This window comes from Podarcis muralis, chromosome 15 (assembly GCF_964188315.1).
Source record: "Podarcis muralis chromosome 15, rPodMur119.hap1.1, whole genome shotgun sequence".
NCBI classification, from domain to species: Eukaryota; Metazoa; Chordata; class Lepidosauria; order Squamata; family Lacertidae; genus Podarcis; species Podarcis muralis.
Window position 1 is genome coordinate 22069360 of NC_135669.1, and position 25176 is coordinate 22094535.

Below are 25176 nucleotides of genomic sequence, written 5' to 3' on the forward strand. Positions count from 1 at the left end.
CACCAGCATTTTAGTTCACACACAATCTCCCCTAATGCGCACCTACATTTTTTGTATGCTATTTTCACTAATATAGGCACTTTATGCAAACCTCCCTCTAATATTCTTAAAATTTCGCTTATTGGTTTGGTTATTGGTTGGAGAGGAGGGAATGCAGCAGGTTCACAACATTTCCCTCCCACCAGTAGGATCTGTCCAGTGTTAGAATCTTAAAAACAATCCAATCAGCAGATTTAGAATCAGAAATAATGTACCCAGTCTTAGCAGGGGAAAGAGTTCAGCCTGTGAATGAAACTGTCCATCCTTCTCCTTAGTGCACCAAAGGAGCTTTTGAGCCAAATGACCCAAAGCTCTCCCTGAGTAGCCATTAGTTACATTCATTTACTCACTCATGCTCCATCTCTCAGACTGATTGTCTTGGGGATGTCGGGACTCTGGCTTTGGAAGAGAGATGTGGAGCAGGTTAAGCTGCTCTTTGCTCGAGAGCCATCAGAAGTTCGAAATAGCCTCAAAAGAAATGGTTTTCTTTATTTATCATCTCTATATGCCATCTAGGCCTCCAAACGGGTTAGGAAGAGGACATTTAAGTCTCGCTTGGTTCTCTACTACTGTGAAATGTTCAAAGTAAAATACACAGGGGTGAATCAAAAGAATGAATTTATACTATCTGCACAGAATTATTCGTGGCTTGTTCTCCACTGCTACATAGAGCAGGATTAAATGTAACTGGCTTAAGTTACAGGGGGTTAGGTTTTGGTTGAACAATACAAGAACCCTCCAGCTGTTAAGAGCAATTTAACAATGGAACCAATGACCTGGCTCTCCCTTATTGGAGGTTCTTTGAGTGGAGGGTGGCCAGCTACCTGTTGCTGAGGATAGTCCTGATCTCTGGATTTCCTGCACCACACAGTGGAATTAGACTAGATGGCCTGCCAAGGACCCTACAGACTCTAGCATTCCATGAAAAATCATTAGTTGCCAGTCAATAAATCAGATGAAATGGCACTAAGGGCAAATGAAGCCAGGGGGGCACAGAAGAAGAAAGAAAATGGCCTTGAGGGAAAGTACATGGCAAGGGGGACAAAAGGGTGCTGAACGCTGAGACAACACAGATCCTTCCATGAGTATAAAACAGCCTTCTCCAAGCTTGTGTTTCCTGGGTGTTGGAGGACTCCAACTTCCATCATTCCCCTGACCATTGACTATGCTGGTTGGGGCTGATGAGGGTTGTGGTCCATCAAGATCTGGAGATTTGGGACGGCTGATGTATAAAGCTGTAGCAATTCGCAACACTCACACCAACAAAACTGGTAACTAGGCAGGTAGTTTTGGCTAGCCTCTGCTTCATACCTTTTGGATTCAGGAACATGGAGAACCTCTTCATGCTGTCTGGCTGGTTCCAGTCAGAGTAGTTGTTCATCATGAAACGGTGATCGCCTGAAAGTTCATAGCAGAAATGGGGGGGGGGGGGATAAAAACCATAAGACAAGAAGGGAAAAGCAAAGAAACAAAGAGTAGCTCCCTGGATCTAGACTGAGAAGCTGAACCCCAGAAGACTTATCAGGTACACAAAGTTCTTTTTGCGAATGTGATACACATTTAGATGTTTGCTACTTGATGACAGCAGGATCAAGGGCTGAGTTGCATGTACCCAGCACATGGAGCAAAGGTTGTGGTTGGTTATTGGCTCTTGAGAGAGCTGGGGATCCTTAAGTCAGGAGCCAGGACCCTCAACCTCCTTGAGTTATTTTGCCTGGCTAAAATGTGCCTTTGAACTGTCATAATTCCTCTTGCTTGCCTGGACGGAGGGTCAAGAGGTGTCAGTTTTGGTTCTTTCACTTTCTTATTTTTTCAGCCTTAAATTCAGTCCTCCACATTCCTGCAGAAATTTGTGGTTATTCTGCAGCAAAATCCTCGTGAAAATTCACCAGCCTCTTAGTATGACTTTATAAACAGTGCATTTATATATGCCAATCTGACTCATGTGCCCATTTTCCCCAAGCATTTTCCCCTACTCAAATGCATCTTTGTTGGTTATTTTCACTAATAAGTTTGTTTTGATGCCGCTGCTTAATCTAGTGCATTGTGGGGTTGGAGAACTGCACTGCAAAATCCCCAAATTTCAAAGCTGCATTTTGACAAACAGGTTGATTTGGAAACTGAAAATTAGGCAGGCTCTGGTTAAAACACCAACAAACTCAAGTATCACCTGCCGTACAAGGGTAAGGGTCTGCAATCCTTGAGAAGGTTGCCCACCAGGGAATGTGGCATTCAGACTCAAAAAAGAAAAGCCATTCTCCTGGCTTAGCCAAAACTATGCAGAGATGGCTAAGGAGGATGTGCGAAGCTGAGCCTGAAGGAAAACACAGATCTTTCTTCCAGGCTGTCACTGGGGCATCTGTCACTGGGAAGCATCAATGGTTCAAACTCAGGAGTGCATCTGATTGTGCCCTGTGTGATCTAATGAGTGTCCCCATGCAGAAATCCCACTGATCAGGAGGAAACCGTGTTTCACGGAAGCTGGCATTTTGTGACCTAACCTGTACTTTACGACCACCTACTAACATCTATTATCAGTTCCAGCAGAGTTCCCTTCCTTCTGCCTTCTTTCTGCTATTCCAACCCTTGCTGGAGGAGGCATCCACTTATCTGCACTCTTTGCAACTTCCCACAGACTTGGCCAGCTGTGAAAATTGCATTGTAGCATCTCTGAATGAGACACCACTTACAGAACCAGGTGCTAAAGTTCCCCTTTCTTTTGTAGAACAGAAGTAGGTGGAGCAAACAGAGTTTTGTCTTGGATGAGTGTAGGTGCATGGCAGTGGATGACGCAACCCTTCTCTCCTAAACTGGACACATGACTTCTTAAAAAGAAACCCTATTACTTTAGTACCTTTCAAATTTGGTTTTATTATGTGAAGGGTCAATTAGTGATTCTGTCAAGTTTTGGATCTCTTTTCCAACCCTAAGTTAAATTCTCCAGAGTTTGCCATTAGAAAAAAAAAATCCCTCATGAACATTCACCAGCATTTTAGTGTGAATTTATCTCAAGATACAGATTTTTGTATGCCTTTCCCCCTTAATATAGGCAATTTTGCAAAGCAATTTCCCTTAATATGATGGTGGGAGTGTTGGATGACATTTTCACAAATATATGCATTCCTATGCACATTTTTTGCTGGGACGCGGGTGGCGCTGTGGGTAAAACCTCAGCGCCTAGAACTTGCCGATCACATGGTCGACGGTTCGAATCCCCACGGCGGGGTGCACTCCCGTCGTTCGGTCCCAGCGCCTGCCAACCTAGCAGTTCGAAAGCACCCCCGGGTGCAAGTAGATAAATAGGCACCGCTTACCAGCAGGAAGGTAAACGGCATTCTGTGTGCTGCGCTGGCTCGCCAGATGCAGCTTGTCACGCTGGCCACATGACCCAGAAGTGTCTGCGGACAGCGCTGGCTCCCGGCCTATAGAGTGAGATGAGCGCACAACCCTAGAGTCTGGCAAGACTGGCCCGTACGGGCAGGGGTACCTTTACCTTTACCTTTTATGCACATTTTACTCCATTATACAGTGGTACCTCGTGTTGCATAACCTCCAGGTTACAGAATCTTCAGGTTATGGCCGCGGCAAACCCGGAAGTGTATACTTTCGGTTTTGCCACTCACACATGTGCAGAAGTGCTCTGCATGCCGTGCACATGCATAGAAGTGCTCTATTGCAGCATGCAAGTGCGCAGAAGTGGCGCCTCTAGTTATGGATTTTTTGGGGTGCACATGGCACCCCAAAATGAATTAAATCTGTAACCAGAGGTACCACTGTATGTATTTTTGTACATATTACTTGACTAGAGAATTACGTTGCAAAATTCAGAGAAGTGTGAATTTCAAAGGATGGGTGTGTTTTGGTTCATGCACTGCTTCAGAAAGTGTGTTCACCTTTAAATGCAAACTGAATCCCTTTTCTCCCTCATCCTGTGGCACAGTTTAAAGGGGATTATTTTTGTTGTGGTGGTGGTTTTAGGGATGTGGCCCAAGTCTCTGAATACTTTGCCAGCAGGGAAAGAAAAAATAATCCTGGTCATTTATTTGGAAAGTATAAATTCTCTTGATGCAGAAGGCTCTACATCCATCCAAAAAGAACAGCAATTTCCATAACCTTCACTAAGAAGCAACATGGGGAGATATGTTTGGTCTAATAAAGTCTAAGCTTAATGTGATGTGGGAGATCCCTGAATACAGCTTCCAAATTCTTTTCCTTTTTTATAAAAGCCACTCATCATGCCCTGATCCAAACTGGGGTCATTTTCCTGACATAAATTTGTCACCTTCCAAGACTACTATTAATCACAGAGGGGGAAGCATCAGTATACTCTTTTCTTCTATAGGAAATGGAAGTGGTTTGTGATGGAGAAACACACTGGGGCACCTCAATACTGCTTTGAGTAAAAAACAACAACCCAAAAACAAACCATGGGGTTATAGACAGTCCTAGGCCTACTTCAGAGTAGACCCGCTGAAGTTAATAGAAATGATTTTATTTATTTATTTATTTATTTATTTATTTATTTGATTTACATATTGCCCTTCATCATAATATCTCAGGGTAGTTCATAGAATAAAATACATGATTAGCATAGGTTCATCCATTTCAATGGGTTAACTAAAAGTGCAACTACTATGTGTTGCAAAGATCCATGCACATGGATAGCACTACAGATATACTTATCCACAGTGGCAATGGAAAATTCATAAATTGAACTTATGTCTCATATATTAGTTTGTTCCTGGTACAGTAATACCTCGGGTTGAATGTGCTTCGAGATGAGCGCATTCGAGTTGCGCTCCGCGGCAACCTGGAAGTAACGGAGCACATTACTTCCGGGTTTCGCCGCTTGAGCATGCGCAGATGCTCAAAATGACGTCATGCGCATGCGCAGAAGCGCCAAAACGTGACCCACGCATGCACAGATGCACAGACACAGGTTATGTTTGCTTCTAGATGCAAACGGGGCTCCGGAACGGATCCCGTTTGCATCTAGAGGTACCACTGTACTAATAATATACTTATGGGGTGGGTTAAAAAAAAAAATTCCCAGTGCTTTGAACACATTATATAATCAACTGCTGCAGCAGCCTTATAAGGCAGGCCAGTAATCTTGTCACCATATTGCAGACAGGAAAGGTGAGCCTGTGTGAATATGGCTCCTGTGGATTTGGGATGAGGTTATTGTGGGTGGTATAACTTCAAGCTCCCTGGGGTCATAGGCTGCTCTTTCCTCTTGACAGAGCATAAAATAAACCCATTAGGGTTGTCCACCGGGGTGGTGAACCTGTGGCCCTCCAGATGCTGTTGGACTTTAGCCCCAGTCAGGGATCATGGAGTTGTAGTTCAACAACATCTGTAGGGCCACAGGTTCCTAGCCCCTACTTAAAAGTCCTAAACATTTGGGGGCTGTTTAACTCAAGGACCACCTTCACTCAGATGAGCTGCACCCCATATTTTAAAATCAGCTGCAGAGGCCCACAAGTACAGTCTACTAAGTTCACAAGCACAGGACCTTGTCAGTGGTGGCCCCACAGTTATGAAATTCCCTTCCTACACAACTACAAAAGTGGCCTTTGGACATACCTTAGACAATCTAAATGTATTTAACCATGTTTCTTGTGCTACCGATTCCAGAGGCTTAATACTTCCTTGCGGTTCAAGATCCCCTTTTGCTGATTTGTGTGGGCTCTGTCCTGAAAATAGTGCATGGCCCAGCAGCAGTTGCTTGTTGGACTACAGCTCCCACCATCTCTGATCATTGACCTTGATGGAAGCTGGAGACCCTCGGTATCCAGAAAGCCACAGGTTTGTTGCTCCTGATGCACATGCTGCCCAAATATGCCTCCTTCCCTTTCTAGCACCCTTCTTGATCTTCAGTTTTAAATTGGGGGGTATTTTAAAATGCTGGCTCAGAAAGCTAGATTAGATTGTACCCATGACTGCACTCAGCCCAGTTCTATGTTTGATCTGCTTCCTCGTATCTTATTATTGCACCAGAGTGTTCCAGCATGTCTCTGGCACGTTAGATGTGTTTGAAGCCTAGAGAGATTTGTAAGACCCTTTGCCAAGGAACAAACAGAGGCATGTTTGATACAGATCTTAATGAAATGATAAAGATCTGGGGTTTCCATGGCAACCTTCATCAAGAGCCACATCAAAGACCTTTCCCTGCGATAGAAGCCTTTCTCTGGCTCCTCATCTTCCCAACGCAAACGGAAAGGTGGTGAGAGTCATTACTCGCACATAAATGCCAGCCCCTCTGCCCTGGGCAAAGTAGATTGTGTCTGGAGGCCCAGTGATGATCTATCTAGGCATCTATCTGGTTCTCAGGACTGGGAGCTGCCAAGAGTTAATTCATATTTTTTGGTTTCTCAACTCCTCGTGATGTGGAGAAATATTCTCTCCATTTTACAGATAAGTATCTGAGACATGAAACAGATTAAGGCCTTATATTCCCTGCATTATTGGGTTGGGTTTTTTTTTTTTTAAAGTGGGTAATACATCTCACAACTGTCAGCAGTTTTCATGGAGCCAGAAATTACGTGAATTATAAGCAATGATTAAGAACTACTGTGTTTCACAGCACAGTTTCACAGCATCAGCAGGGAAAGAATGTAACTGCAGCCAAAACAAAATGCCATGGATGTTTTAACACTGACATCTGAATGGACGATTTCCCTTTTGTGCTGTAAAGGATAATTTTGGATGAAATGAATTGGCAGTCAGTTCGGTTTTGACAAAGGGAAGCAAGTCATTTACAGAGCAAAACAACTTTGTGCTCCACGAGCCCCTTATCAGCCCTTGTGTTGGATAGGAGAATTATTCTTTGAGGATATATCCCGACCCTCTATGGTCTGAGGATCTCACAGACCTGGCTACTTGCAAACATATTTCATACAGGTGTCAATTTCATGTGGTTACCTATTTGGAAATCTTGGGTGCTTATATTAATTTATATGTTTAATTTAAGATCTATGTAGTGATGGTCACTGCATTGTCCATTTATTTATTTATTTAATTTTTATCCCACCTTCTGCTCCAAGAACCTCAAGGGGGTGTACACTGTCCTCCCACTTCTTGCTTAATTTCTGCCACATGTGAGAAGTGCAATTTTAGTAGGTGAAATTCAATTTGGGGGGGGGGGAATCGGTGAGGGGTCTTAACAATATGTTTTGGGGCAATGTTTTGAGGAATTCAAATCTCCTATTATTTTTGTGACTGGACAACATTTAGCTTGGCAAGTCTACCTTTGATGAAGAAGCACATAAATTAGTTTTTGAAAACCAAATAATTTTAATTTTACCTTCTGAAAATGTCAGGTAATGCTAAATAAAAATAATTAATAAAACTGCAAGTACTTGGCAATCATTTTTAATGATTTCTATGCAATTCTCCACACTTTTTACTTAGCAAGCAAAATTAAATAATATGAATTTAACCAAAATACAGTGGTACCTCGGGTTAAGTACTTAATGCGTTCCGGAGGTCTGTTCTTAACCTGAAACTGTTCTTAACCTGAAGCACCACTTTAGCTAATGGGGCCTCCTGCGGCTGCCGTGCCGCTGGAGCACAATTTCTGTTCTTATCCTGAAGCAAAGTTCTTAACCTGAAGAACTATTTCTGGGTTAGCGGAGTGTGTAACCTGAAGCATATGTAACCCGAGGTATCACTGTATATTCCAAATTCCCAGGTCATGTCACAACTTTTTAGCACACCTCATTTTTGGAATTTGAAAGTTGAAAAATTCAACATGTCCTACACAGCCATGTGAGGTAGGTCAAGCTCAGAAGCAGTGACTGTTCCAAGGTCACACAGTAAGCATCATGATTGAGTGGGGATTTGAACTCAGTTCTCCCAGGTTTTAGTCCAACACTCTAACCACTCAGGGTGTAGTGTTGGGGTGTGTGTGCCAGGGAAACTGAGTATTGGGCTGCGGAAAAGATTTGTATCAGTTTACACTTTAATGCTGATCCACATGATCCTGAACCAACACAAAAACCTAAACACAGCTGTCCTCCAAAATTGTGCTTCCCTGAATTATGTGATATACTTCGTCAACCCAAAGCTGCATGTGTTAGTGGAAAGTGTGCACAACAGTATATATATTAATGGAAGCAATGCACCAAAATGTGTTATTTTAGAGGGATAACTTGCAGAAATGTATACACTAGGCAAAAGGAATGTGCAGGAATGTGTGTGTTGGGATGTGTGCGCACAAAATATATAAAAAATGTTCGTGTAGATTTTTAAAAAAATGCAAACTGATGCAAAAGTGGGGCAAATCAAACATAAGACAGGTGAAAACAAGAAAATGAGAGAAACTGAAATTGGTAGATTCTTCCATTCCTACATGTGGCCAGCCAGATGTTTTTGGACTTCAATTCCCATCATCCCTGATTATTGGCCGTGCTGACTGGGACTGATGGGAGTTGGGGTCCATTAACACCTGGAAGGCCCCAGGTATCCCACTTTTGGCTTAGACAAACTCATGAAGGTGAAATTTATTGGTGGCTATTAGCCATAATAGCCAAGTGAAATCACTACATTCCATTTATTGGGTGTGATTATTCTGCTGTATTTGTTGCATTTTTATTGCTCCGCCTTTACTGATTAGCTAAATTGATGCATGATTTATTAAGTATTGCACTTTGAAGTCTCAGCTGTTCACTTAAGGCATCCTGTGTCTTAAGATGGAAGGGTAGAGGTAAGCGATGCTGTTTTTACAGGGAGGCTGTAAATATTTTTATACTGACCAGGCATTTGTATAATGAGGCAAACTATTTTCTGGTGAAGCTTTTACTGATGTTATTTGCTGTTGAATTGCTGCTGTTGCAACCTTGTGGTTTACATGATGTCTTATTTTGCATAATTGCTTCTCTATTGGTTGTTTGCCACCCTGAGCTCCAGTTTGGAGGAAGGGTGAGATCTAAGAATGAAAGAATGACTGGATGGATAGATAGATAAATAAATTTCATTTGTCACTAGGTGAAATAACTTAAAAAATAAAATAAAATCCCAGGCTTCTTAGAACTGTGGTTTAAGCTCTGCTTTTATGTAGCTGCTCCTACATTTCATCTGCAGAACTTTTATCATTAGTTTTGGTTTGGATAATATTATTGCCGGTTTTTAAAAAATATTGTATTTTGAGCTGGTTGGGGAACCTTTGCATTGAAGGGTGAAATAATAAAGACTTTTCAAAAAATAAAAAAGTGTACAGGAAGGATGCCTTTGCTTTGGGCAAATAAAGAGGAAAAGTTCTACAATTGTTTCTGCAAGTTTGAGCTCCAAGTATACTTCAAATGATAAAAGACCAAAGATAGTGAATAACTTCTCAGTGCAATCTTGTGCGTGTCTACTCAGAAGTAAGCCCAGTGATTACAAAGAGATGTTCTCAGTAAAGGTGGGTATAGGAGATGGCACTGTAATCTCAGAAACAGACAGGCCAGGGGCCTTCCTCAAGGGGAAGCAGGACCTTGAACCGCTTCTAAACTGAATTAAAAGGCCAAGTGGAATAAGTTCCCCTTACCGTTCTCCATGTGGTTCCTCTCGATGAAGTTCCTGCTGAGGTCTGCCTTGCAGATCTTCTCAACATGTCTCATGCACACGTTCAGGAGGTCATCTCTCAGTATCCCCATAGACGGGCTCATGTTCTCTCCCTCCAGCAGGATGCTGTATGTCGGCAGGGATGGTGGAATGGTGTAGCTCCTCATCATTGCTCCAAATTCCTGCCAGGAATAATAGCGATAAACAGAAGTGGCGTACAGAGGAGGAGCAGGGTTTGGTCTGGACAAAGCCGCTGGGGTGAAGCTAAGCAGACCTAGGTCTGGTCATTGGTCTAAATATTGATGGACCACTCAGAAATCCTAGATATGCCACCTTGAGTTCAATAGAATATCTTGTAGTGATCCAGGGTTGCAAGGGGGGGGGGTCAAAGACTGATTACTATTTCTGCAGCAGGGTCCCTGTCTCCAGCGTCCTAGGGCTACTCAATCTCCATGAAAGAGGAGCTTTCTAGCCACTGTCTACTCCAAAGCTAGGGATTTAGGAACACTGAAAATACAAGGTGAATCCATTTCAAGAAAACGATGCACAGGGTCTGTTATGTACAATGGAACTTCATGGAAAGTGCAACTTAAGTCACTGCCGAATAAGATACTGGAGTGCTCCTAAAAATTTGCCCATGTACATGTACAGAAAACAGTGGATCTAGCTAATGGCAGCTTGTGGAAACCTGCATTGATTATGGCAGTGCAGCCCTAATTATTATTGTATAATTATAAGCTTATTGAATCATTGTGGAAGGCATGTGCTTCTGAGGGGGTATGGCTGTGACCACCAGGAGCAGACCCTCCATTTCTGAATTTGCCACTACACTACTGAACATAACTCTATTAGAAATAAAAAGACAGTGAACATATCAAAGGTAGCCAGTATGATGCATTCCAAATGTCACTGGATTGCAAGTTAGATCTTCATTTGCCATGCTAGCTGGGGCTGATGGGAGTTGAAGGAATAATAATAATACCCCACCCATCGAACTGTGTTGCCCCATCTGAAGGACACAGCAAGTGAATAGCCCTGATGCTCAGGATAGTGGATGAAGATGAAACGTTTGAAAGGATGTGGTCAGCCTCTGGTGAACTCCTTACAGTTCAAAGAGGATTCCCAGTGTTTGGCTGAGAACTGGGATTTCAATACTCTCCTTCCCTTTTACCAGTGCTGACAGAATAAATGAAGCATTGACATCTATGAACAGCTGTTTAGTTTGCTTTATGTATAATTTAACTTTGGGGGGGCAGAGGTGCTGAGTCTGGAGATGTATACATATTTGCATAAATTATAGGCCAAGGTGGAAAAACTTTATCCACCCAGGTGCTACTTGACTACAACTCCCATTATCTTCAACCATTGGCCATGCTGGCTTGGGCTGATAGGAAATAGAATCCAATAATATCTAGAGGGCCACAGGCTGCCCACCTCGCTATAGACAAATCAGACAATAGTGTAAAGGTGCTATATAGCGAAGTCTTAAAAGCATGCAGGTATTTTTTCCATCTGACCTCTTTATTGGATCGGAGACTGGCCCATGAGGGCAAATGGGGTATTGCCCCACCAACCTCAGTCTGCCCTCCCTCTCACCAGCCCAGCTTCTAACAACAATTCCGGGGGGGGGGGGGCACTGTCTATGGCAGTTTCCTCCTCCTTAGTTTCAGTGCTGCCCTTGTGGAACTCTGCAGGGAGGATGGAGACAAAATTAGCTCATTGGCTCTAGCTCCACCTAGTGTTGGCCTCCCTGCCTTCTGCCCTACCAGCCCCAATAGGCACCAGCCACCACAGTCAGCATGGGGGGGGAGGGGAACAACCTTGCATACCTGCAGGAAGAGAACTGAGTCACTGATCTGGCCTATCTGCTCCCTGGTTTCCTTGTCTTCTTGCAAGAGTTTGGCCCTTTCTTCCAGCTCCTCCACAATCTCCTTGATGTTCTCCACGGCAACCTTCTCCCTGTGATCCAAACCGGCCTTCACTTCTTCCCGCTGCTTCTCCAGGTCACGGATCAGCTCTTTGAAATGCTGATCCACCGTGGCTTTCTCATTGGTGGTGAAGTTCTAGACGAAGAGACAGGGGGATAGAAATGCGCTGACTCATCTACCACAAAGCTTTTTCTCTGCATGGCTGGAGCTGACATTTGTCACAAAACGAAATGCCCATCACCGGTAGAGAGCAAAACCAAACCCCTTCTCCCTGATGCCCTAGTTTTCTGTGTGCAAGGATGCTCTGAAAATTGCAGACCCACACCGGGAGTGTGATGTGGGATGCCCAGGAAAAGCTGCACCAGTTCAATTTCCTGAGTGCATGTTTTAGAAACGTATGGGAGGGTGGAGGCTGGTCATTTCAGTGTTATGTCACTGACATTTCTAGACACCTTCATGCAAAGTATATCCTTGCAGGTGTGACTTATATTGTGTGCAGAATCTGATATAGAAACCATCATATCAGGGGTGGGGAACCTCAAGCCATGGCAGGAGCAAATGTGGCCCTCAAGGTCTCTCCAACTGGCCCTCTCTGGCTTTGTTTCATACCCTGGGTGTTTTTCCCCTGTCTGGGATGTATCCTTCGCCTCTGATGCTGCCTTTTGCTTGTCCAGATGGAGGACAGAGAGGGGTATGTGAGCATGATTAGAAACTTGACAAAAAGTCAAATTTATATTTATTGCTTCATCCACTTTCCCTCTGGCTCTACCCACCATTGGCATGTGGCCCTCAGAAGCCTACACAGAAGGAAATGTGGCCTTCAGACTGGAAAAAGCTTCCCCACCCTGGTCTAGATTGTTAAGAGTAGCTGAACAAGGAGAAGTCTGAAAGGGTGCTTTTGTGCACAGTACAACCTGCAGGGCAGAGGTATAACAAAGCACTTCAAGATGACATCATCATCAGTTGATAGCGTCCCAGGTTTCCTCTGATCTAACCACGTTAGCTGTTTCTACTGAGAACGTTTCCACCCACACAGAGATTCTCAGCTAAATCCTGCACTCAAAACATTCTGGTCGTTTCCCTGTGAATCAGGAGTCCTGTGAAACCCTGGGGAGACTTTTAAGGCAGACTTTTGACGACCTGGTGCCCTCCAAATCATTTAGGCCTCTAGTGGGTGTAGCAATATCTTGAAGTTCCAAGTTGGGGAAGACTGGCTTAGAACTGGTGCAGAACTAGGTTCAGAGCTCCACTCAGCAATGAAGCTCACTGAGTGTCCAGACAAACTTTCCCTGCCTGTCCTGCCTCGTAAGGTTGTTGAAAGGATAAAATGGGTAGAGGATACAGAGCAAATAAACAGGCATGCCACCCTGAACTCCTTTGCGGTAGGTCAGAGATTTATTTATTTTTTTAAATGTAATAAGTAGTAAAAGAATGAAGATTACATTAACATGGGACACAGTGAATCCATATAATGGAAGTTCCCATGCTCAGGCGTTCTCCTGCGATTTGGAAACAGAAAAAGCCGGCTTTGCATATATTGCTTGACATGATTTTTTATTTTTGCAACACCCTCGGATATTCAGGGATGAGCTCTGGCAGTCGAGATAAGCAGACAACTTTGGCGGAGCCAAGGCGCAGAATTTAAATGTGCTGGGTAGTCCCCGGAGTGTGAGACGAGCTTGTGTGTTCCAGGCCTTCTGCCAAGTTAGATGTATGGGCCTATTCTCCCCACCCCCCCACCCCACTTCTAGTCCATGCGGTTGGTCTGGCCCTGAAGAGATACTCGAAAAGAAAAGTGAGCAAGAGGTAGAGGTGAGAAGATGAGCGGAGGAAGCAAAATGACATCTTAGGAGAACCATATGGGGAGGAAATGGAAGTGAGAAGAAAAAAAGAGCAAGGCAGATGAAGGTGGAAGCCTCCAGCTGTATCTAATGCTGGTCCTACTCAGAGTAGACTCACTGAAATTTATTTAGTAAATTAGGTCCAGTCATGACTGACTCTGGGGTTGCGGCGCTCATCTCGCTTTATTAGCTGAGGGAGCCGGCCTACAGATTCTGGGTCATGTGGCCAGCATGACTAACCCGCTTCTGGCGAACCAGAGCAGCACACAGAAACGCCGTTTACCTTCCCGCCAGAGCAGTACCTATTTATCTACTTGCACTTTGACGTGCTTTTGAACTGCTAGGTTGGCAGGAGCAGGGACCAAGCAACGGAAGCTCACCCCGTCGCGGGGATTCGAACTGCCAACCTTCTGATCGGCAAGTCCTAGGCTTGCCACTCGCATCTTTTAGTTGGCTATAAAACATTGATATGCCACTATTCATAAAAATGTGTGAGAATAGTTTACAATGGTATATATTTAATAATAATAATAATAATAATAATAATAATAATAATAATAATAATATCAGAAATCATCTAGCTATTTTGGAAAGCATCTGTTTTCATTGCCTGCAGAAACCTGGTGGGCTTGAAATGTTTTTAGCAAGCATTTGAAAGCTGAAGCAGAACCTCGCTGCTCAGTCTCTATTGGGAGAGCATCCCACACGATCGGGCCAATGACACTTAAGTTCCCTCTTCACAGGGAACTTTGGGAATTGGAGTTTTCTGAGGGAGTCTCCTAGCAATTCTCAGCACACCTTAACAAAACTACAGCTCCCAGAATTCTTTGAGTGAAGCCATGACTGTTTAAAGTGGCATCAAAGTGCTTTAAATGTATGGTGTGGTCATGGCTTCTAAAGGTAAAGGTACCCCTGCCCATACGGGCCAGTCTTGACAGACTCTGGGGTTGTGCGCCCATCTCACTCAAGAGGCCGGGGGCCAGCGCTGTCCGCAGACACTTCCGGGTCACGTGGCCAGTGTGACAAGCTGCATCTGGCGAGCCAGAGCAGCACACGGAACGCCGTTTACCTTCCCGCTGGTAAGCGGTCCCTATTTATCTACTTGCACCCGGGGGTGCTTTCGAACTGCTAGGTTGGCAGGCGCTGGGACCGAACGACGGGAGCGCACCCCGCCGCGGGGATTCGAACCGCCGACCTTTCGATTGGCAAGTCCTAGGCGCTGAGGCTTTAACCCACAGCGCCACCCGCGCCCCGTCATGGCTTCTGCTGGAGTGCAAAAAGTAGGAGGAAGGAAATGAGCAGAGCAATGAGGGGGGAGTAGTTTTGGGAAGAAGAGGGAAGCGGGAGGATTTTGTGTGGCTCTCACCTTGATACGGTCCCTTTCTTTCTGCCACTTGTCCACTTCATCTTCCAGCTCAATGATTTTCAGCTGCAGCTGCTCTTTCTGCAGAGAGAGCTCAGTCTGTGGAGAGGAAAGAAAGCCACCAATGAAATCAAACTCTGCTAGGCGGCAGCTTCAAAGCCCACAGATGCTGCTTACTTTTGCCCTTGGCCCCTGGACTGCAACTCCCATGAGTTACAGGTTCCTGGCAATTAGAAGTATCTATCACAGATAATCAAGCCCATCTAGATAATCTCACTAGTTGGGTCAGGCAATCCCAATCCCCAAGCCGAACACACACACACACAAAGCTAGACTTAAAGCTTTGAGCAGATTCCTATCTACCCTCATGAATTGGGTTTTTCTTAAGGGGGTTAGGATTATGCTTCCCCCCCCCCCATCACATTAATGTGGATTGCTGTGGGGGGTGGAGGGTGTTAAGGAGCCAGATTTCAAAATCCAGATGTGTTTGAAGCCCAGGGCCCAGCCCAGGGTGTGTCGCTGCAACAATAACAGTTTTCCATGTAATTACAGGATGACGTGGCCCATGTTGCAACAGAGAGGAGGACGCCCTGGGCAGAAATTTTGTTTAGACATGACCACAGATTCATTCGCTCTGCGTCTAGCCCTTTGACGATGCCATGATCAAGGCAGGGTGAGGAAGACAGTGAGAGCAGAAAGGAGGACTGAAATCCACCAGGTCGCTCGGGCACTGTTTAATCGCAGCCCACTTTGTCCCTTCCAAGCCTTGAGAGCAGAGGCAGAAAGGGTTAAGAGTTGTGCAGAGATGTGTTTGCATGGCTGGCTGTCCCTTGACTGGTGCATGATTCTAGGAACAATTTGCCTGTCCAAAGATCAGGTTTGTCCAGGTAGATGAAAATGTGACAGAGGGCATCTGGAAGGAAGACGGTTCTCTGCACCTTCCCCCAGTTCTCCACTGCAATGTGTGGTCCGGTGATTCAGCTGTGATTCCTGCGTTGCAGGAAGCTGGACTACATGATCCTTGGGATCCAACTCTACAATTCTATGACTGACACCTGGATTTCAATGCATGAGAAGCACAAATAGGCGTGTTTGCCCTAGTGCAAATCTTGGAGTTGCTGTGTACTCGGTGTGCAGTCAGTCTTTCTGTGTGGTGTGCACTAGGCACGGGGTCAGTTTCACATCAGTAGTTCATCCCACGACACACCCAGAGCCCTGCACTCACATAGCTGCTCTTTGTAAGAATCTAAGAACTGCTTTGTGGAGTAAAGGTCTGCCTAGCCCAGTCTCTGGTTTCCAACAGTGACCAGCCACAAGATCACAAGCAGGTAAGGCACATTTGTCCCCGACATCTACTATATCCAGAGATACACTGCACTTGAATGTGCAGGCTCCATTTAGTCATCGTGCCAAATCAAATTACTATCATGCTAATTCATGTCTCCACATTATGAAATTTAGCCACCCAGAGAAAGATAACTTGGTCCTGAGAGATGAACAGTTTTTTCTAGCCTTCCTTTGTTTATCCAGTGTGTGCTAACACAGCACCGCTAGAAAGGAACACTACAAGGAACCTAAGTGACTGTTATGTTGGTCCCGATTTTACATCAATGAGACAGGAATACTGTGATGATGATGATGATGATGATGATGATGATGATGATGATTTATTTATACCCCACCCATCTGACTGGGTTTCCCCAGCCACTCTGGGTGGCTCCCAACAAAATATTAAAAGCACAATAAAACATCAAACATTAAAAACTCCCCTAAAAATTCCTTTCTTTCAGGATAGCAGGTAGGGAAAAAGTGACCCACAAGCCAGTCATTGGGGCTTCCCAATATGGCCAGGGGTATCCCTTCCTTGCCCCGATCCCCCTCTCACCCCACTCACCCAAAACAAACATAGCAATCTCCTATTGACCCCAAAAGAAAACCTTTTGTCCAAACCTAATTGCAGTAAGGTAAAGGTAAAGGTACCCCTGCCCGTACGGGCCAGTCTTGCCAGACTCTAGGGTTGTGCGCCCATCTCACTCAAGAGGCCGGGGGCCAGCGCTGTCCGGAGACACTTCCGGGTCACATGGCCAGCGTGACATCGCTGCTCTGGCGAGCCAGCGCAGCACACGGAAACGCCGTTTACCTTCCCGCTAGTAAGCGGTCCCTATTTATCTACTTGCACCCGGGAGTGCTTTCGAACTGCTAGGTTGGCAGGCGCTGGGACCGAACAACGGGAGCGCACCCCGCCGCGGGGATTCAAACCACCGACCTTTCGATCGGCAAGCCCTAGGCGCTGAGGCTTTTACCCACAGCGCCACCCGCGTCCCATCTAATTGCAGTACAAGGCACCTTTTTGGGAGGAGGCCACAGTTGGGAAGGGAAGGGTTAACTTGACAAGGTACCGGAAAAGGAGCACTACCTCTAAACATATCTGAAAGTGTTAGACACATCTTTATTCATTATTATATTCATCTAATTCTCCAGATTTCATACATACACACCTCTAGTTATGGGTGTTGCTGGAATTGAACAACCTTTAATTTCCAAATCAATTAATCCAAAACATGCATGCTCTTCTCTTCATCTTACTGCTTAGCAGTCTTTGGAAATTCCCACAGGGGCTTTGGACACATTTGCACAATCCAACTAATGCAGCTTAGTTAACCTGGACATCATTCAAACATTGTGTTTTTCAGATGAACCAGAAAACAGATGGGTGACAAAAGGCGAATTATTTTCTCTCTGCCAAACTGAGAAAGTGAATCAAGAAAAAAACCCTCCTACAATCCTATGTCAACACACGCTTTTCATTAATAAAACCTGGTGCACTCTGCAATAAATCTACAATGCAGATAAATAACACCATTTCACATGCTGAATATCTAATGGAAAGGGAGGAACTCAGCCAAATTTATCAGATCTCTTGGGTGGACCCTTTAAAAAAAGAAGAAGAAGAAAAAGATAAATATTGTAATTTGTTTCACACCCAGGGCCTAAGGGTATAAGACAAGAAAATCTTCCACCTCACTTTTGCCTTATGGTGCAATCCTGAGAAGTGAGTTAGGCTGAGAGGCAATCACTTGCCCAAGGTCAGCCCATGAGAAGCAGGAAATAAAAGAAATTTGAAAGCAGGACAAAGTCCTACACTCCCTCCATTACCCCACACTAGCTGTGTCATGAAATTCGGATAGCGTGGATCTGAGAACATGCCCCTTAAATCATGTGTGGTCTCACACTGCTGTTGGACTTTGCAAGCACATAGTAACCAGGAACTGTTCCGCTAAGGGCAGACCTCAATTGCCTACCTGAACTGGTTTAACAGCCAGCTCAGCCACCCTCCAACAAACCCAATGAACTATGGCACCATAGACATGCCAGTGATCTCTTACCAAAGCACTTCTGCAGCTTGAGAAAACCAATGCCCATTATGCCTCTGGGTGGAAAGCCATGATGGTCAAGCCATTTTGTATGGAAACCAGTACATGTGTTTATAATGTATGTAATGGGGTGGCACATCCAATTTTGCCACCTGAGGCAAAACAGGAAGGTGCTGCCCTGCTTCCGCAGTGGTCTCCTTCACCTAGGCTGAATAGTGGTGGGTTCCAGATAGATCTCACAAAGTGCATGTGATCTCATGAGATTTTGGTGAGATCTCATAAGATCTCAAGGGAAATCAGTGCTGCCACCGGTACTGCTTCTCTGTCACCTTGTAGGCTTCCGCCACCTGAAGTAAGATATCTCAGCCTGCCTCATGGGTGGGCCAGCTCTGGGATGTGCCATAAACATCTTTCATGCCCCATCTAGGGATGAGCAAACATGAGGCTCTTTTCTTCCTGAAAAAGAACTGAGTCCCTTCAAGCCTTCAGGTACTGCACTCAAATGCTTAAAACTCCATCTAGGAGAGTTTCAGGGTTTCAAAAGAATGCCCAGAGGGACCCAGTTTCTTACTCCACCCGTTACTCAGTCCCCAAGGAGGTAGTGAAAGAACTTGGGGGCAGGTAGATGGAGTATAATGCAGTGAATAGGGCCGGCCCTACCATTAGGCAGAATGCAGCAGATGGGTAGAAATTGTGGCAGGAAAAGCAGGAAAATGCCGCCCAGTCTGCCCTGCACTCTTTTGATGCTCTCATGTCCAGTGGAGGCAAGCAAAGTAGAATACAGTTTAGCTACCTGTCCAGTTAACATTTGCACATAGAATTGTGGTGGGATGGTGGGCACCTTCCTATATTTTGCCTGGGGCAGCAATATAATGTCTGATGGATGGAATCATCATCATCATCATTTACCCACTCTTCATCCTAAGGTCCTAAGGTAGATTACAACAATTAAAACACTGTATTAGAAACAGTTTAAAACAACTGGCAATCACAGAAATAAGGTAGGTCCTAAAAAAATACACCTCTGTAAAGGGTCTTCTGTAAAGGGTAAAGAGGTGGGTCTTCAGTATTTTCCAGAAGCTGTATACTGAAAGTGCCAGGGGAGGGAGTTCCACAGCACGGGGGCTGCCACAGAGAAGGTCCTCTCCTGGACCACCCCAAGTTTCTGAGACTGATGGTACACCCAAGAGAGTCTATAGGGAAGGAACAGATCTTTCAGGCGTTTGGGAGTATGTACCACCTGTGCTCCAAAGTGATCAGAATGTCATAGGACTTTAGGAAGTTGCCCGCGGCAGAACATAGTGCAATCTCCTAAAAGGTGGAGACATGTGAAGCTAACTTAATAAAGCTTTGAAGTTGGGTATTTTAGGATGTTAAGTAATATAACATGCTCCTGCATGTTACTTAGAAAAAAAGAAGACTTCAATTATTCTAAATATGATGGTATATCTTTTTTTTAAAAAAAAAAAGAAGAAGAAAAATGGGGTAAATCCTAGCTAACATCCCAGGAAAAGGAGAGTGAAGCTTATTTTGTGAAGGATAAGCTACATGCCTATTTTTGCTATCCCTGTCACTTCATGGTTTTACAGTTTCTGGGGCTTTTTGTTTTAAGTGAATTATGCAGTCAGCAAAATATTCCTTTTTGAGTGTTATTTCATTTTAATATGTACGTATTGTTGCATGCCACCCCAACCTCCAAGCAGTCAGAGACTCCAGGGATGGATGCTATCCCACAGTTTTGTTTCCTTGGAATGAAGTTCACTGGGGTCTTTCTAGAATCCTAGAATTGTAGAATTAGAAGGGACCCCAAGGGTCATGTAGTCCAACCCACAGCTATCCCAGGGTGGGCTCAAACCACCAACCTTCTGATTAACAGCCAGACACACTAACCCATTGCACCACAGAGAATCTTCAAGGAAGCCCTCCATCGCCTGCTACTCTGTTGTGGACCCAAAGGTGAGTCCATGAAAGAGAGGGACAAGGTAGCATCCGGTGGAAGTCTGAGGCTCAAGCAAGCATGATCAAAGCTGGTGCCTGATAATGCCAAGGCTGTATGTTTAATTTCCATATGGGACAACTGCATATTTCTGCATTGCAGGGGGTTGGACTAGATGATCCTGACGGTCCCTTCCAACTCTATGATTCTGTGAATTCAAGCACTTATGACCATCTGTACTCAGAACTCTCACCCCTCCGCTAATCCAGTCTGCACCAGGGTTGAGGCAAAGTGAGAGCTGGACAGTGAAGACTCTTTGATAGCTGCTGGCTATCAAAGAGGACCAGACCTCTCTCCTAAAGAATCCTGGGAGCTGTAGTTTACCCCCCACACACACACACACACAGAGCTATAATTCCCAACACTCTTAAGAAACTAACTTCCTGAGATTCTTGGTGGGAGACATGTGTTCTAAATATAACGTGGGTATGACCTCAGGGCAGACTATGTGGCACACACAATTCTCTCCCCTCCAATAACTCACCATCCCCATTCCATCCTCCCATCTTCTGCCATCTGAGGCAGCCATCTCATGGTGCCTAATGGTAGGGCCGGCTTTATTGGAGTTCCCTGGCTGGTTACCTGTTCAGAGTTTTAATAGAGCGGTATAATACTGAGTGATTGGCAGCCCTGTCGATGTATGGGCTAGGCAGAGCTTGAAAGACAATTTCAAAGAGAGAGAAAGGGAATGGATAATTGACCTTTTATGGTGCTTGTCGTCAAGATGGATTCAAGAGGTTTTTTAAAAAAAACCTTTAGTTACTAACTCATTGTATAAGCCATAATCCCTTTGATCTGCTCGCGTTCCTGATCTGGGAGATGGGAGCTGTGTCAACATCAATCTCTGCGGCACAATGAGGCACAGCTGGAGTGATGGCAAATTAAAATTTCACCGGTAATTTAGGGTAGCCCAGACCTTGGAACCACTGCCATCCACAAAGATTGCGCTTTTGCCCCAAAGATTTATGGGAGAGATCGTGAGGATGCTCTCGCCTGACGCATTCCAAACAGCCATAATGGCAAGGGGGCGGGCGGAGGAAGAAATGTGAGCAGCGAGGCAGGTAATGGAGTACACCAAAGAGAGTCTGATTTATTAAAGGGGTGGGAGAAGTGTGCTTTCTCATATATTAAAGGTGCTCATGAAAGGGCCGGAGGAAGCAATCTTTTCATAATACAAAAATTGAGAAGAAAGGAGTAAATCAAGAAGAGGCTTAGACTCAAAGGACGTGTTCTGATGTCTCCACAAAGGCTGAAGTGTTCAGAGCGGGCCTCTCACCTCTGTCCTAGAGATGATGGATAGGTCATAGGTTAGCAGGGCTGGGGAAAACTCCCTGTTTGAAGCCCTGGAAAACCATTGCCGGTCAGTGTGTAGACAGGACTGTGCTAGTGGACCAGTGATCTGACCTGCTAAAAAGGAGCATAGAGTAAGTCAGGGTTCGGCAAGGTTTATCTTGCCTGGGCCGGATCGGTCCCACGAAGATCTCTTCTTGGGCTGAATTGCAGATGTGCGTGAGCGCGCCCGCCCACGATTTTTGGCGTCTGCATGCGCGTAGATGTGATTTCCAGCATCTGCATGTGCGCAGATGCAATTTTCCAGTGCCTGCATCTGCACAGACCTGATTTCCAGTGCCGCAGAAGCAAGTCCCCACGCGAGTGGGCAACTTGGTTTGGTGGCGGCTCATGGGCTGGTCAAACGACCTCGATGGGCCGCTTCCAGCCCATGGGCCTTAGGTTGCTGACCCCTGGAGTAAGTGGTGGGGGAAGCGTAGCTTGAGACTCTGGAGAGCAGCTGCTAGCCAGAGTAGGCAATACTGGGCTAGACCAGGATTGGGAACCCGGAAGCCACATTCACTCCTAAGCAAGCATCCATGGGTCGCACATCCATGGTGGGCAGGACCAGATGCAAAAGTGGGCAAAGGAAGGGGTGTGACTTAGCTTTGTACAGGGCACTATGTTCCAGGCACATAAAACTCAGGGGTTTCTCCACAGGAACTCATTCCATCCAACAAGAGACATCGTCATAGTCCATGGACACATCCAGATGAGCAAAATCACTTGGGGAGGGTGCAGGACAAGGCTGGTGAGAGATGGAAGGGTCTCAAGGGCCAAATAAATGGACTTGGGGCACTTTCAGCCCCTGGGCTAAGGTTTCCCCACCAATGGCATAGCGTGGGTTGCCAGTGCCCAGGGCTGCATGGAGGGGTGGGGAGGCAGGGAAACAGACAGAGTACGCATGCACATTCAACAGCCTAACAGTGTCCCCATCACCCAGGAGATTACAGCCACAGAGACAAGAAAATAAGAGTTGTTCCATTGTCTGGAGAGGTCACTTCCTGTTTCGCATGGAGAAGCCACTTTCAACAAAGCCCAGTGACGGAAGCACATAGCTGTACTGAGGCAGCACCGGTGTTGAAATTTTGCTCCCCTAACAATTTTGCACCTCGAGCCTTCCTCCGTACTGGAATGGCATGAATGGTTTAAACCAGCCCTGATCAGTGGGACACCACAGCTAGGTGGCAAGGCAGAAAAACTAAGGGACAAATAGGGGGAAGGAGAGTGTGTGCCCACAGAGGCTTCAACTTTTTCACCAGTCATTCCTTCTTCCTAAAGAACTTTGGAGGAGGTTAAGCTTCTTGGGCTAATTCCTGGTTCCATCACCAAACTACATCTCCCAGGATTCTCTGGGGGAGAACCGAAGCAGTTAAACTAGTATATGCCCATTATATGTTGAAAGCTGATATGGCTAGACAGAAGTGGAGGAATTAAACCAAAGGAAACAAGGGAGATGGAATAGAGTCCACACCCATCATTATTTACTAAACCTTTTATCATTAGAGAGAGGCATGATTTTGCCAATTCTGACTAGAAAAAATATCAGACCAAAGGGAGCTGATGAAATGATGGATGGGCAGTTGAGAGGCATCACCATCCCATTGTGCTCAGTGGCAGAAGGGACAGGCGACAGCTCAACTGCAGAGCATTTATTGACACACAGAAGGTTCCAGGTTCAATCCCTGCCAGGTTAGAACAAGGAACCCCATGGCTTTAGGTATGGTTCAGGATCAACATTGGGACTTGTAATGGTTGGTGGTGGACCTGGAACTCAGAAGGGTCCATATCCACCCCTGACACCCACCTACCAGGACTCCTATTCAGCATTGCTGCTGCCCCTGCCCTTGCATTGAGAGACCCCTACTGCTGCCCGAACAAAACACTCCCCTCATTCAGATGCACTGCTAATTGGCTACAGCAGGCATAGGCAAACTCCGGTCCTCCAGATGTTTGGGACTACAATTCCCTTCATCCCTAGCTAATAGGACCAGTGGTCAAGGATGATAGGAATTGTAGTCCCAAACATCTGGAGGGCCAGAGTTTGCCTATGCCTGGGCTACAGCACTCAGGAATGGGAGCTAAACCAGCATTTGGCTTCAACGCATGACGGACAGACATCATCTTAGATTACCCAAAATTCAGGGTTCAACTTTGATGTCGTGCATTGCAATGTAAGGTGATGAGCAGCATTTATGCATTGGAGCCTGGCTTGCTTTACAAAGCACCACTGCAGCTTGTCTGCCTGCCTGCCTGCCTGCCTGCCTGCCTGAGAGAGAAATCCAGGTCCAGAAGGGGAAGATGAGGGATTGGTAGTGGCATCTCCTGGCACAACAGCAATAACATTGGAGGGGAGACTGATAGGGCAGCAGTACAGTGCAGGGGGCCATGTTTGTATGGATCCATCAAAGTCCTAAGGAAATCTGGCTCTCATCCTGGCCTGGCTGACTCTTGCAAGAAACCACCTGAGCTGCAGGTTGATGTAACTGCTTAAGCCAGCCTTTCCCAATCAGATGTTGACTAGATGTTTTGAGCTACAGCTGCCATTAGCACCAGCCAGTAAGGCCAAAAGCCAGAGTTGATTGGAGTTATAGTTCAACAATATATGAAGGACACCACATTGGGGAAGTCTGGCTTAAGCAGAAAAAGGTTCCCAAGTCCTGAATGGTCTCTGCTCATCTGGACTTTGAACACTGACTCTCTTCAACAGAAAGAGCTATAAAGGGCTTCCTATTCAGACCATTGCTTGATCAATGGTTGTCCTCCCTGGCTCTTGGCTTGTTCTCTGGTTCCAAATTCCTGGCTCTGATTCCTACCTTGCCCTCCTGGCTCCCACCTGACAGCTGTATGTGACTTCCCTCTGAAATGCAAAGTGAGAATGGAAATGCTGTTCAGGCAGTGGGTTCTTTCTCAGTCTTGAGACTTCAGCAAATGGCCAACTTCCCCACCCACAGAAACTGGTTGTAGACATTAGTAGGATAACAGAATAAGAATAAAGCTAGCCACCCGCATGTGAGCTGGGATGTGACATGCATGGGAAGGTGAAAAGTAAGCCAGAGTTTGAGTATGCTAAACACATATATCTGATCTGTGTGCACCATGAGGCAATGATGATCTCAAATCAATATGGTGATGAAAGAGGAAACTCAAGCAACCTCTTGTCATTCCTCAGTGAAAGTTCTGGGTGTTCACCCAAATCTCCTCCCACAACTCATTTGCAAGAGCCCTGACCAAACCCAACCACAGTGGTGAGAATGAGCGTCAAAGGATGGCTGAATGTGACTCTTGTATAATGAATTATGATGTGCTTCTATTGTGCAATGTGGCAAGTCAACCCCAGGGGGGGTGGCCCTACCATTAGGCAGAGGGAGGCAACTGCCTCAGGCACCAGATCCTGTGGATTGACAGTGAGCTGTTAGGGAACAAAGCTTTGTGTGTCCTGTACCCCCAAGGTGAGGCTGCTCTCCTGATAACAGTTTTGAAGTGTCAATTCCCAAATGGCCCTTGACCTCTGTTTGGGATCCATGCAGCTGACCCCATCACAGTCATTCTGAAAGTCACTTCTTTTATTGTATCACAGACTCCCCAACACCTAGCTATGTCCAGTAACCTACTGATTAAGTCTGTCTGATTAACTCCAGTGGTTGACTCTTTAGTTTCTGGTTTCTTAATTTTCTTAACTTTCAATCTTGCTCTCCAACAATGATCTCACGTAATGTTACAACACTGATAAGATCAACGTGCCAATAAAGACTTACAA

At 45.5% G+C, this 25176-nt stretch overlaps 1 protein-coding gene across 3 annotated transcripts in view; it reads right to left on the reverse strand.

The window, feature by feature from the left end:
* TRIM29 (tripartite motif containing 29) overlaps positions 1–25176 on the reverse strand; it is a 47161-nt gene that overhangs the window by 13007 nt on the left and 8978 nt on the right. For all 3 annotated transcript variants that reach the window (XM_028708387.2, XM_028708386.2, XM_028708385.2), the window contains exons 2-5: positions 14721–14816; positions 11415–11648; positions 9569–9767; positions 1351–1437 (exon numbers count right to left, since the gene is read on the reverse strand). In XM_028708387.2, coding sequence (XP_028564220.2) covers positions 1351–1437; positions 9569–9767; positions 11415–11648; positions 14721–14816 — 616 coding nt within the window. The remainder of the gene's footprint in view (positions 1–1350; positions 1438–9568; positions 9768–11414; positions 11649–14720; positions 14817–25176) is intronic.